At 38.3% G+C, this 14,615-nt stretch overlaps 1 protein-coding gene across 3 annotated transcripts in view; it reads right to left on the minus strand.

The window, feature by feature from the left end:
- Window positions 1-14,348, minus strand: part of PCDH7 (protocadherin 7) — a 481,400-nt gene extending 467,052 nt beyond the window's left edge. For 2 of the 3 annotated variants that reach the window (XM_044680394.1, XM_044680393.1), the window contains exon 1: window positions 10,708-14,348. In XM_044680394.1, coding sequence (XP_044536329.1) covers window positions 10,708-13,893 — 3,186 coding nt within the window. In that variant the 5' untranslated portion in view covers window positions 13,894-14,348. Of the gene's footprint in view, window positions 1-4,501; window positions 4,651-10,707 lie in introns of those variants that run through there. The other variant, XM_044680395.1, reaches the window with a different exon arrangement.
- Window positions 14,349-14,615: the final 267 nt, after the last annotated feature.

The following is a 14,615-nucleotide window of genomic DNA, read 5'->3' on the forward strand; positions in this document are numbered from 1 at the left end:
GGTCAAAAGCCCTCAGCAAAGCTGCAAATTAGATAAAATTTGTCTTAGCCACCCTACCATTTCCCTTTCAATTTCCTGTCAACTCCTGCCTTGAACTTTTCTCTTGCCTCTAGATACTCAACGATTGCTTCTGAGCATCTTAGAGCTACAGGTCTATTGCCAGATCAACAATGAACTATTATCTAATTAATGAACTTCATAGTTAGATGTGAATAAAGCTTAACATCAAGGCACAATATGCATTTCAAAAGAGAATATATTATCCCAAATACAATTTTAATAGATAGAATGGGAAGGGGAGAAGTTTTTGATATGTGGACTCTTGTGCTTACACCATAGTCTGATCTGTTTCCTGCTTTGTCAGAAACTTTCATACTGTCATAAACCCACCAGTAAGCAGCCCAGAAGTCAGTAATAACAGTCATCTTGAATAGAAATATTTGAAACAAAGAAACATGAATCCTCCTTGCCAATAATTTTCAGTTTTCATTTTTCTCTGTCATTTTTCAGATGATTTCAGCCTTTCAAAAATACATAAAACCCAAGTGTTTAGAGAGCTCATGATATTCCCTCAAAACATTTATGGAAAGCTTATTCCGTGGACCAAGCACTCTGCTTCTACTTTGACAGAGACTTGAATCTTCAAAAGAACTTTTCAAAAGGAAATGTGTCTTTACAATAGCATAGGGGAATGAAAGGGAGGGAAAGCTACTTTTCTCACCACAGAATTTCAGTCACACACAAAGAATCAAACCAGGTAAGGCCTCCATAAGTCTCTTTATTTCTCCTCAAGCAAACACTTTCCCACTGATTGTCAAGGTCAGGGAAAGAACAGCGCTTAGGAAACCACACTAATTTTGATCCCTGAGAGCAAAGGCTATTGAAGGATATTAAAGAAGAGTCAATAAGACCAAAAATCAAAACTAAACAACCAAATAACATGAGAACCATTTTCTCTGAGCCCTTGGATTCTGCTTCCTCAACTACAAATTGACAGAAAACCAATGATCTTTACCTACCCCCTTGGATGTGTGAGGAACTTTGCAAGTTGTAATCCACTATTTAAATGTAAGATGCTATCATTAATTACGGTTTTATCAAATTCTAGAGCTGTCAGGTCCAAAACCTATTAAGGACCTAGAGAAGACAGGAGAAAAAAACAATATAGGTTTTCTCCTTCACCATCTGCTTTCTCACTATTTCAGTAGTGAGACGGTTCTGAGGAAATGCAAAATATTGGGGGAAATCCCCCCAAATCTTTTAGATTGTAAAATAAGCCAAGTTTCTTCAAAAGTAGTCCCTTCTCCAGGAGGTCCTAGGTTCAAATCCGGCCTCAGACACTTCCCAGCTGTGTGACCCTGGGCAAGTCATTTGACCCCCATTGCCTACCCTTACCAATCTTCCACCTATAAGTCAATACACAGAAGTTAAGGGTTTAAAAAATTAAAAAAAAAAAAGTAGTCCCTTCTCTCTCCATTTACCCATACCCACACCCTCCTCATCTTTCCACTCTCATACACACTTTATCCTATTGTTTTATTTGAAATCTGGAATTATAAAACTGAAAAGGACTTCCAGAGATTATTTAAAGCAGTTTTTTTTTTTCGTTTTTTTTAAACTGCATGAACTTAAGGATTTTTCAAGTGGGGAATCTCACAAAGGAATTTTCATGAGGTATTTCATAAAGGATTTTAAACTTGAGGTATTTTTGTAAGATTGCTGAAATTGTTTGTTTCTGAATCCAATTCCTTTATTTTTGATCATCTCCAAATTGTACTGTCTTCATTAAGCAGCAGTAATCTGTTTCCAAGAACAAAGAGCTACCAGAAAATAAAAGCACAACTTTTCCATGTTATGTGAATAGTTTCATGAATTTTTAAAAGTTTTCCTGATTTAAAAAAATGAAATCCTTCATATATCCCATTCTTCTAGAATGGTTTTGCCTAAACCATTTAAAAAAAATCAGTGAATTACAAACCCTTGGAACATGAAGTGTCCTTCATTTTAGTCATAACCTCACATTTTACAGATGAGGAAACTGAGACCCATAGCAAATAAGTGACTTGTTTAAAATAATAGAGCTACTTAGAGGCAGAGGTCTTCAAAATCCAAATTCAGTATTATCTCCATCACATCACTGTATTAAAAGAAATTTCTCAAAGTTCCAGTAATTTAATTCCCAAGCACATTAATATTCTTTTATAGGAATACCTAAAATCCTCAAAACTGAAATTCAAGCCCATTTTTTGGTTTTCTGGTCTCCTGTGTAGTTAGAAAACAACTTTTTACTAATTTTAAAATGCTTGTCAAATTGTTTTGTGATCTTCTCTTCTACTGATTAATTCTTTAACTTTTCCTCATAAATTATGTCTCAGCACTATGGTCATTCTTCCTGTTACATCTTTTCTTCCTTGTCAGAACTCCCTATGATTCCTCCACATTCTTTATAAATAATTATAGTACAGAACTGAACACATTTAGTCTAGCTAGTGAGAATCCCATGCTAATGAAGTTTTGGTCATGGATTTGATCTGTATGGGGCTTCACTCTGCTCCGACATCATTCACTGCTCTTGCCAATCATTTGTCACCAAAAGGGTACCATTTGTTGGTTTCTAAGGAGACTGGGTGAAAACATTTGGATTTAGCTCCACAGAATTTAGCTCCATTTCTGGAAAAATAACTCCTGGTGCATTTTCTATTGGTGGTGGATTATTTCACATTTGGATCTAAAGTGTAACATATATACTCACCTTCACATAATCATGTGGATTACCTTGTGGAACTGTGGTGACAAAAATATTATGTAACCCAAAAGATGATATATAAATATCAACTTTATCATAAGAAAATATGAAAATGTCTATATTTTATGCCTTTTTGAATAAATAACAGAATCTTCCTTTTAAATAACAGTCTTACATGGATGAAGCACATTCAGCTCACTGCTGGTATACTACAAGCCCTAAAGCTTGTTTTTGTTTTTATATGACATATTTGGGCATAATCAGGTTATTATGTTTAGCTGCTTATGAAATCAGTATGTTCTCAATACAATATGAATCACTAATAAACTTCAGCATTTCACCAAGGGCCAGATCCTTCAAAATAACACTGAAGTTTCTGCTAATAATATCAGGAACTACTGTTTGACTTCCTTTTTCCAAAACTGCCCCAGAGATATTGCATATTTGTCTGTCCCTTACTATTTGTAGGATGCTGGGCAAATCTCTAACATACTCAGACTATTGTCATTCTCGTCTGTAATATAAGGTAACTGAACATTAAATGAAGGTCCTTCTAGATCTAGTGTTGGGTCTGTGTCTAAGAGTACCATAATCTGAATTACATTGAGTAAATAAATTCTCTTCTTTACTTTTTTTTACATTCTTCTCCTTTCCCAGAGCATAACAAAACATACCCTGATGTGTCTGGGAAAGAAATTACAACTAAGTATACCATTTGATCACTGAGTTATGTAAAGGGAGAAGGAAAATAGGCACTTTGTAAAAAAGGTTTCCACTCTACCTCTCACTCACACCTGAACAAATTCTCCAGGATTCAAACACAAAAAGTATTGTAGTATAATGTACCTCTCAGTGATTGCTGGAATCAGAGGAGGCCAGCACATACAAAGGTATATTTTGTTGTTTCTCACAAGCTGACTCCATTCACTCTTCTAATGTTGGTTTCAATATTTGTTTATTGATCTAAATGCTATTATGACCATAAGGTCACATAATAAAGATTTCAAAGGTCAGCTTCAATAACATCTATAAAAACAAATATTTGAATAATAAAATAGTTTATATATTATGGTAGTAACTTATGAATACTGTTAAAAAGCAAATATCAAAAATCTTAGGTTTGAATAGCTTCTGGAAAGACTCCCAACTGAAGAACACTAATCTTTCCCAAATAACCATATAGAAACACTTTTTAGAAACCGCAACTTTTGGCTTTGGACAATTTTTCAGAGTTTTAGGAGGGAAATGATTTTTTAACTGGCCAGAGAATAGAAGACTCTTGGTTCATACGTGGATGTATACAATTTTTAAGGTTTGAATGTGGCCAGATAATTTCTAAATATCTTCCTAAAAACATGTGTAGTGAACATGCATAGGGGAAAGGGAAGGAACCTAATGATTTTTCTAGCTTACTTTTATAGTATAGCTTATACAGTGAAAATCTGGTGTGCTTGCCTTCTCTTGAACTTGTTTACAAAATGCCAAATAATAAATGGGATTCCTATTTTTATTGAATTGACTATTTTTTAAAAATGAATTGATCAACTATTCATACATCACATAGAAGTCTTTGTATGAATCTGCCCCACAAAGGTAACAGAGGTTGTTTTGGTTATCATGGAGGCACAGTCATATGATTGGTATCTAAATATATTTGTCTTTATGTTATTTTACAAGTTTATTTGTTATTACAATTATAGTCTTTCCTTTTATGATAATAACAAAAAATCTTGAAAATAAAACAAAACAATAAATGGAACAAGTAGTGATTGGCTGACACCCCACGGCCAAGTGCAGGCTCCACCAGGTTTCAGAGTAGCAAGGTCATCACAGTATGGTACAAATAGAGCATCATTTTAGAGTGGAATTCAGCCAAACACCGTAATGTATGGATGTGGATGAATCTGAAAGAAGGAAAATAAGATTTATGCAGGTAGAATATGTTGAAAACATGCTTTTCCTAATTTAAATATGCCAAATGGAATACTCTGGCTGAGATATCATCAGGCTAAGAATTTTTCATTTGCAAATTATGTGTTTATAAATAATAAATGTATGCCAAAAAATAGTTAACTGTTCAACAGATACTATTTAGAAGCTTTAACAAGTTTTTGTGTTTGTATACAGCCCTAGAGTTCAATGCAAACATCACTAAATTCCTGAAAATAAACCTTTACTTTGCTTTTAATACATTAATTCACCAGAAGTGATAATTACGATTAGTTCTAGTGGTTTCAGCTCAATTCTTCTTGGAATGTGTCTTCTCCGACAACACATGCTAAATAAAGCTTCATGTAACGTAGCACAACACTAAGTCTTAAAAAAAGCTTTAAGAAATAGCTTCCCACAAAAGTATATGGGGAAGGTTAGCTTATTTAATAGGTATAAAAGTCAATAAAAAGAGAATAACTGTCTATGTTTTCCTAGATCATTTTTACCCAGCTTAAAGATAAACATAGTAAATTCAGAAGTAACAAAAATATGTACAATTACTAAGCTTTATTTCATAAATAAACAAAACACTCGATTTATCCTCAAGAGTTCTAAATCCCAATGCAAGGAATCAAGTTGATGTTTTTAGTAAGGAATTGGATTTGTAGAAATTTCACAGTATGTCACTTTAATAATTCATCTATTACTAATATCTATGTTTAGCATTTAACTTCCTAGCATTAACTGAAAAATCTTCAGGTAGTCGTAGGTGTACAATGATGCTCAATAAAATATTCAATGTATGGATAGCCTGACATTTTTGTTAGAAAATTGTGTAGGAGAAACTTGAATTATTGCTCAGTGAGTTCACTTACAAGATTATAAGTTAAGAGAAGTCTCAATGAGCTGAGATACCAAAATGTATAAGCAACACACATGTGTATATACTTTATTATAATTGAAGAGAGATCAAAGATCAAGCAGACCATTACTGTTCAATTTTAAAGACAGGGCTGATAAATGGATCTGAGATTATTCTCTCTCTCTCTTTTTTTAAACAAAATAACTCCTGAGTGTTGCTCTATGTGGAATCATGAATGACCAAAGACATAGTTTCTTTATTAAAAATGTATCTACTAAAATATATATGTATACTAAAAAAGAGAAATTATAATTTATTCCATTGATAAGAGTAGGTAATTCTCAGAAATTAAAGTAAGATTTTTATTCTGTACAATATTATAGTATAGTTTCAAGCATTCTATATATATATATGTTAGAATAATCTATATATCAGTAGATATGTGCATTTGTGTGAATAAAAATACAAATTTATTTTCTATAAGTTGTATGTTTTGGTGGTAAGAGCATTGCATTGAGAGTTAATGGGCTCTATCAGTGGCTTATTTGACCTTGAGCATAACACAGTTTCTATGGGTCTTGGTTGCCTCATCTGTAAAGGATGGATATTATATAAGATGAGCTCCAGCTCTTCTTGGAGTTATAAAACACTATCATATTCATATTTTTACATACAAAAATTATATAGATGATTATTTTATTTGTCAATTAGGTTTACTAATTGTTTAATAAGTCAGTAATTTGCCACATCTTTAATGTATTTATTTTTCATCTAAGAATGTTTAACAGTTTATCTTCCAGAAAGACACATCAGTTTTGTACATATAGGCATGCATATATACCTATGTACATTTACATAACTGATCTCATTCATAATGTAAATTTTCCTTGAAGTTAAAATGATGAAATGTGCTATTTCTTATCAGTTCCATACTTTGGTAAAAATAGGAATCTACTTCATTTCTGAACCATCATCCAAACTCTTTCACCTGCCATATAAATTAATCAAGCATGAAAAGTGATTTTCAGATATTTTAGCCCAAATTGTATCACCTCATTATAGATGGAAACCATGTATGACCTTTTTATATCCTTAGACGCTTACAGGTTATTGTATTCAGTAGATAGGATTTGACTGGCAATGGCTTCAATTTTTTTAGGTATCAGTTTTTGGCATATTATCTCACATCAACTGTCAGAAAAATCTAACCCTATGAATTTCAATTATGTTTTTAATTGGGTTAATAGTAATAACCAACAAGAAACATAATGGAGGATTCACATTTTTCAAAAGTTAAACTGCAGAATTGGGGTGACCCCTATACTTAAACAGGAATGCTGCAGTCAAACTCAAATTATGTCATAGGCAAAAAAAAGTACAGTTAGTATCAGAGACGGTTTACATTAAGCTCGGTAGAATAGCAGCAAATTCTTCATTTGCTCTTATAATTTCAGCTATCATTTAACATTTCAACTCTCTTTTGTATTTAGTACTCTACACAGAATATATTGAGTATCATCTGATTAAGTGAAGATCATATTGTATAGGCAATTTACGTCAATTATTTAAAGTAAAATTGATAGAAAAAGTTAGTGTAATATTTTGAGGGGTGAGGTTATTTCAGGATCAGTTTACCAATTGGTTTTTAGAATCGGTATTTAATTCAGGGTACCATTCATTTTCTTACTCAAAAAATGAGTGTTAAGATCCCCATAAGCACACTAGGTAGGATACATTTTACTTGTAGAACCAAATCTGTTTTCCAAATACCTCAGGGAAAATGCAAATAAAATAAGAGGGAAAAAAATAAACATCACAGGTAAATATTAAATAGGCCTATGTGTTCCTATTTAATCTTGTGCACAGTGACTGTCTTCCTTTAGGAAATCTAAAATCAGAGGATGGTGCTGTTTTGCAGGTTTAAAGACGTAAAGACAATTCATTTAAAGTTCTGGTCCAAAAGCAAAACATCCTAATAACTGTCAAGACCACAGTTCTATGAAGTACACAGTGTATGAAGTGGAAAGGTGGACACTTACTTGAATAGTGCAGTATAAATCCTGCATTGCCCTCAATTATCTGTGTAATTTAGATTAAGGACTGGGACATTTACCTGAATTACCCAGATAATGGTACTGTGAAGATTTGGGCTAAATGGCCAGTTTTTTTAAAGAGTCAATTTCTGAACTGACTCACAGAACCTTTCCACTCCACATATTAATGTGAAAATAGATCCCAGCCAGAAAAACTGTGGAAGTTGTTTGAATTTCTCAGCATCTGTAAAAAAAGCAAAAAGTGGAATACTCCACAGCCCCACTACATAGCTACCTCACCTAATCATGAAACTATAAATAAAAACTTCAAGTCACTTTTTTTTTTAGGATTTCATGCTGTTAAAAAAAAGTGTCTTTTCTAACTCCCTGAAGACAAGAAACTGTCAAAAGAAAGCAAATTCTGTTCATGCAACTAATACAAAGTTATTTACTAAAGCTCCAGGTAAAAGTAAAGGTCACAGATTAGATGAAATTCTAGAATCTGAATTTGCCCATATTGAAAATAATTAAAACATCAAAGTTTTAACATAAATTATAAATGAATGCCAGAAATGGATGAAAGTTAAAAACAAATTTTCTGTGATTTTAATCAAAGAAAATAAATTTCAGCAGTTTGAAAAAGCTTAGCATACTGACCTTAGTTTCTAATAATGTAAAATTCAACAAACATTTCTCAAGAGACTGTGTTAGATGTTGAAATGGTGACAAATATGGAAATGATCTAAATACTGTATAAATCAGAACCAAGACCAGAAAAGGGGAGTATGTACATTATGATGGCTGTATGCCAGATGCAATCTCCTGAATAGAGTCCACATCTCTTCACAGCAATATCATAGATATGAGGTATCAGTGACTAATGACAATGATGGGGATTGACACCTCTTCCATTCATGATCCTTGAGGGTATCTCTTTACTTGATTTTAAAATTTAAGATATTTAAAATCTCTCATGATATCCAAGTTTTCTTCAGATCCTATTGGCAACCTGCATGATACATTTCATTTGCATCATGGTTTTTCCTGTTTGGTGTCTTTGCCCAGTTAAGATACTAACACCAACATTATTTTATTTATAAGCGTATCAATTCGCCTTTTAAATAGGATGCCAAAAGTCCTGATCTCAGCTGTTTTAAAATATGCCAGAATATAGAAGTAACCCTATTTGAAAAGCCAAATGCCTCTCAACTAGACTGGAATATATGAGCAGTTTTCATGAGATGTATATAAACCTGGCACTATCTCTATGCCCTCTCATAAGCATAAAATCACACAATTGGGAGTACAAATGCCACTCAGGAACAACATTACCAGGACTGACAAAGCTGCAATGCATTAAGAGCCAATCTAGGGAAAGTTCTTTTGGCCAGGCTGTTATTTCACTTTCTTTTTTCACTGTTGTATTGTTGTTGTGCCTTTTTTCTAGGGAAATACTTGATGTCATGCATTTACATACATGTTTTTACCAGTGGTCTCTAAATTCTTTAAGAGCATGACAGTATTTATTTTGCCTGGAGTACTGCTTAGCTGCAATTCTGATAAAGTCACTGAAACAAAATTATAAGCCAAGTCTGCTTTTCAAAAAGTAAAATAAAAACAACACTTGAGACAAAATATTTAAACAGTTGATAGAGGTCGTGACCACTTGCCACAAACTTGCCATTACATTAAACTTCAAGACTAAAAGAATAAACCAACAAGTCTAAGTGTAAAAATGACACTAATTTAGACACTTAAGAAAAATCAAATAGACTTTTATGGTTGAATTCAAAGTTGTTTCCCTGGGTTTCTTTGACTGACTCATTGAAAGGCATAATGATTTTGTTTTCTTCTCCAAGGAGACCCCGCAAAGTGCTACATGTACAAAATATTTTCTAGTAAGACAGTGTTAATAATTTAGCAAGCAAAACTTAATCAATATCCCTTTTGCACAGTACCTTTAGAAGTCTATAACAATACAAGAACATATTTGTTTAGTCTAGAAACCTCTACGGCCAGCATCTAACACACCAAGCATTTTTTAAAGAATTTATAATTAGGCTTTGAATGTACAGCTTGAGATTAATTCTCTTATTAAGAGGTACTTGGTTTTATTATTAACGTAGGTTGCTACAGTACTAGTGTAACAATTCCCTGAAAATCTTTATTATAAATGTTATTTTAATATTAAAATATTTTTGAACACTGCACATTATTGAGGCAGTACTGGCATAGCTTAGTTGCATATTTATTGAAGTTTGAATGGATTTTGTACTGTTTCTACAATTCACCAAGAAAAAAACTAAGTCAAATATTCTCCTTGTACTCTCAATATGTATACCCCCCCAAAAAAAAGCTTGAAAATAGGGCATCAATCACAAAAGTGTTTGTGATTCAATTGAAATAAGAAATGGTTCATGCAACCCAACAGACTTTTAATCTTTCAGTATTTAATATGGAGAATGCAAACACTGCTTGCATAATATAAAAGTTTAATTCTTGCAGGTACTAAAGCATTTTTAAGTCATCCTGTATCATATCTGCATACTAATAAATGGCAAAGAAAGCATTTTTGTCAAAGTAGTCAGAATTTCAATGTCCCAGACTTGGCACTGCATTGGGATGAATCAGCATCCACTATCCATGAAATTTTACATAATGTGTAATTCAGTTAAACTTTTAGAGTGTCCAATTTGCAGAGTTACCAGGAGAACATTTTAAAATGTTCAGTAGAAGAGGCAGCTTTCCACCAAAGACTAAAAACAATCAATCTTGGGCTAAAGGTTGCCATGCCAGTACACACTGGGGTTGGTGTGATCAAGTTGGATAAAAAACAAAACTGTCATTTGTAAAAGGGGGGGGGAGCTTGGAGGGGGGAAGAAACATGGCTTGTTTTCACTATAGCTGGATCAAATTCATTTGTTACTTTCAAAACAATCTGCTACAGATACAAACTGTTGGTACTCTGCTCTTAATGAACGGTGGTATAATTAAGCCCAAGTTCCTTTTATCAAGCAAAAGAATAAAAATAAAAAAATTAACTAACTGAGCAAGCAACCAGGCAAGAAGATGCACAATCTCAAAATGAACACCCCTCAATGGATAGATGAACTTATATTTTGGCTGTATCTTACCTGTTTGCTGTACTTGTTATTGGTTTGACAGCTATACTCAGAACAATGATCTGATCCGATTGAAATGTTGTCTCCTGCTCCCACAAAAGTGTTAGCTGGTGGTAGATCTTGTACGGCCTGGTGTTTTTTTCCAGCAGTTGGTGACTGGGGATGAAGCTGGACAGTAGGCAGTGGAGAACTGGATTTGTAATGCCTTGCCAGGTCAGGACTGCCTGGACCTCCATTGACTGACCTGTACCGTCCCATGCTGGGGCTATCTGAGAGCTTTTCATTGACACTATCATACCTCTGTCCATTTGGTTTAGAAGCCTCTACTGTTACAATGCTGCTGTAGAGAGGTTGCTTCGATTTTTTATTTTTCTTGTCCTTTTTAGGCTTTTTAGACTTGTCATGCTGCTGGGGTGTAAAAAAGTCCTCATGATCCTTTTTACCTGCCTCATATCCATTTTTATTTTTGGACCTGCAGTACCTTGCCATTACTACGATCAAGATGATCAGGATGACAGTCATGATCCCAGCCACCACCCCGATGACAATACTCAGTCTCTGTTTGCTAATTTCATAGCTAGGGTCACCAGCGATATCTTGAGTTAATGGAGTGTGCAAACTTCGGGTTATTTGGGAGTCAATCACGGTGGCGTTGGAAACACTCTCATTGACAAAGACGTGCACCAGAGTGGTGGTGGATTGTGAAGGCTGCCCACTGTCGTTGACTTGGACCACTAACCGGTGTAAGCCGTAATGTTTCTGGGCCAGTTTCCCCACCAAAGACACAACCCCACTAGTGGCATCAATTTCAAACAACTTAAAGGGATTTCCTCCCACAATACTATAGTTGAGATCTGCATTTACTCCGGTGTCACTGTCAGTTGCCAGCACAGTGGCCACCACTGTTCTTACATTACTTGAAGGTGGCAGCAAAGTGTAGGAGATGTTGCTGGGATAGGTAACCGTGGGAGCATTGTCATTTTCATCCATCACAAAAAGAGATACCGTAGCTGTGGCTGACCTTGGGGGATCTCCTCCGTCTACTGCCTTCACTTTGAAAGTGTAGGAAGTCTGAAGCTCCCGGTCAAAAGCTGTAGTAGAGTAAATTGTCCCTGTGTCATTTTCAATGGAAAAAATGTTACTGTCCTCTTCTATGTACAAGCTCATCTCTGCATTTCGCCCTTTGTCAGCATCCATCACAGTGACCATTCCTACTGGGCTATTGGGTTGCAAATTTTCTTTCACGTAAAAGGTAAAAACATCCTGCATAAACTTAGGGTCATTGTCATTCTTGTCTGCTACCTGCACTATCACCGTGGTGCTGCCTTGGAGGATCGGAATGCCTTTGTCTTTGGCAGTTACTTTAAACTCGTATCTATCGTTCTGCTCCCGGTCCAGCACGGTATTGACTAGGATATCCCCAGAGTCCGGATCAATGGCAAAGATCCCCACCACCGACGAGTCCAGGGAGTATGCGATCTCCGCATTCTTCCCACTATCTGCATCTGTGGCCACCACTGTGGCTACCCTCTCCCCAGGAATGTTGTTCTCCGGGAAATAGACCTCCACCACCGACTGGTCAAATACCGGGGGGTTGTCATTGGTGTCTCCGACCTTCACCACTAAGGAATTGTTACTGGAAAGACTCGGACTGCCTGAGTCCACCGCCACTATGACAACGTTGTATTCCCGGGTGCTCTCGTAGTCCAAGGGGGCTGAAGTGTGTAGGAAGTACTTTTTCTTGTTTTGGTCACCCTCCGTGTCGCTGGCCGGCTTAAGCTGGAAGGGCACGTCCCCCACCACGGTGCAAGTGACCACTCCGTTCTCCCCTTGGTCTCGGTCTGAGACCTGCACCAGGGCAATGGGGGTGTCTACCAAAACGTCCTCCGCTACATTGGCCACCCCGTCTTTAAGGGGGATACGTCCGATTTTTCGTATCTCAATGGACGGCACGTTGTCGTTCTCATCTTTGATATTGAGCACCACAGTAGCCTTGTCTGTCTTCGGGGGTTGCCCCCGATCTCGGGCCATTACTGTGAAACGTAGCTGGTTCACTTCCTCGCGGTCGATGCGGTGCAGGACACTGAGCCAGCCAGTGCTTTCGTCCAGCCTGAGCAGCCGCCTCACGTTCTCCGTGGCGGCCCCAAAAACATACTCAATCTGGCCATTCACCCCCACATCCAGGTCGGCGGCACGGAGCTGGAGTATTGGGGTGCCTGGGGTGCTGTTCTCAGCCAGATCAGCCTCGTACACACTCTTCTCGAAGCGCGGGCTGTTGTCATTCACGTCGGTGATCAGCACCCTTAGGATGGCTTGAGAGGAGCGCGGCGGGTCGCCTCCGTCCCTCACCCTCAGGGTCAGTTCGTAGGAGTCCCGCTGCTCCCTGTCCAGCGCCCCCTTGACGATCAGCTGCGGCTGTTTCTCGCCGTCCGGGGTATCGGCTACCTGCAACTCGAACACAGTACTCCGGCCCCCGCTGCCAGAGGCGCTGCCCCCGCCACCCTCGGACACCTCCAGTCGCCTCTTGGAGCTGCCGGGACCGCTGCTGCCCCCTCCGCCACCCCCGGGGTAGGGGGCGCTCTCCACCGCCCCTCCGCGACGGCTTTCTCCGCCGCCGCCACCCCCACCGCCCCCGGGCTCCTGGAGCAGCTCGTAACGTTCGATACCATTGCGGCCAAAGTCTCGGTCTGTAGCGGTAGGGAGAAGGTAGAGAGTTCCCACGGGTCGGTTCTCCTCCACTGTGAGAGTGAGGACGGGAGAGGGGAAGGTAGGGGTGTTGTCGTTAATGTCCAGCACTATGACCCGGCCTTCGAAGAGGTCTACCCAGCTCTGAGAGGGGCCGATCACCGAGACCTCGAAGTCCAGGAAGCACTCGTTCTCGTCGAAGATCATCTGGCACTGGGGCAGCTTCTCTCGGTCGATGCGGCGCTCGCTGGTGCTCAGCTCCCCCGTGATGTTGTCGATCTTCAGGTACTCGGAGCCCGACTCCAGACTGAAAGTCACCTCTCCGGAGCCAGTCACGATGCCCAGGTCTGAAGCCACGTTCCCGATGCGGACATCCGCTGGTCCTTCCTCCGCCAACCGGTATCTCAGGAGCTGCTTGGCGGCGGCCAGGGTGACTGAGACCGGCAGGAGGAAACAGCAGAGGCACCAGCAGCACCAGCCGCGCACCAAGCCCATAGTCCGCATTTTCAGCATCTTCTCCTGCTGCTGCTGCTACTGCTCCTTATAACAAAACACCCCTCTTTCGTCTTCCCCCCACCCCCGGTCCCCACCGCCTACCCTCCCCCTAATTCTCTCTCCTCTCCGGGAAAGAAAAAGCGAGAGGGGGGGGGGGGGGGAAGGAGCAACGTGTAGAGTCTGGTTGGTGATCAATTATAAATCCTTTTTTCTTCTTCTTTCGAAAGTTATCGCTTCATAATTCATGCAATGGATGATAATCACCCGGGGAGGGATGGCAGAGTCCCCCTCCCCGCGTTTCAGTTGAAATACTTACAGTTCACGGGACAATGTGCTACTGCCTTTTTTTTCCCCAAAAAAAGATTCACCCTTGATAGATTGGGATGAATTTCCCTCTTCTTGCCTCTGGTCTTCTTTCTGATTTAACTGTAATCACTTTGGCAGTCTCGTAATAAAAGGAAGAGCACATACAGAGAGATTTTGCAGTCTCCCCCTACCCCCCCTCCCGGATCGCTGCTCTGCTACTCGAGTTTAGTACAATTCACGCTCTCGCTGAAGCCGCTTACTACAAAAAGCATTTGCTTTTTCTCCTTGTACACAGGAAAATGTTAATCGCTTCATTCAGAAGGGTCTGTGTCTTGCAATAAGCAAGTCTCAACTCCAAATCCTTTTGGCAATAGGGGGAAAGAGAGAATTAAAAATCCCCAATCATATCCGTGGCTGAACAGTTCATAGTAGAC

The sequence above is a fragment of the Gracilinanus agilis genome, chromosome 6 (assembly GCF_016433145.1).
Source record: "Gracilinanus agilis isolate LMUSP501 chromosome 6, AgileGrace, whole genome shotgun sequence".
NCBI lineage: Eukaryota > Metazoa > Chordata > Mammalia > Didelphimorphia > Didelphidae > Gracilinanus > Gracilinanus agilis.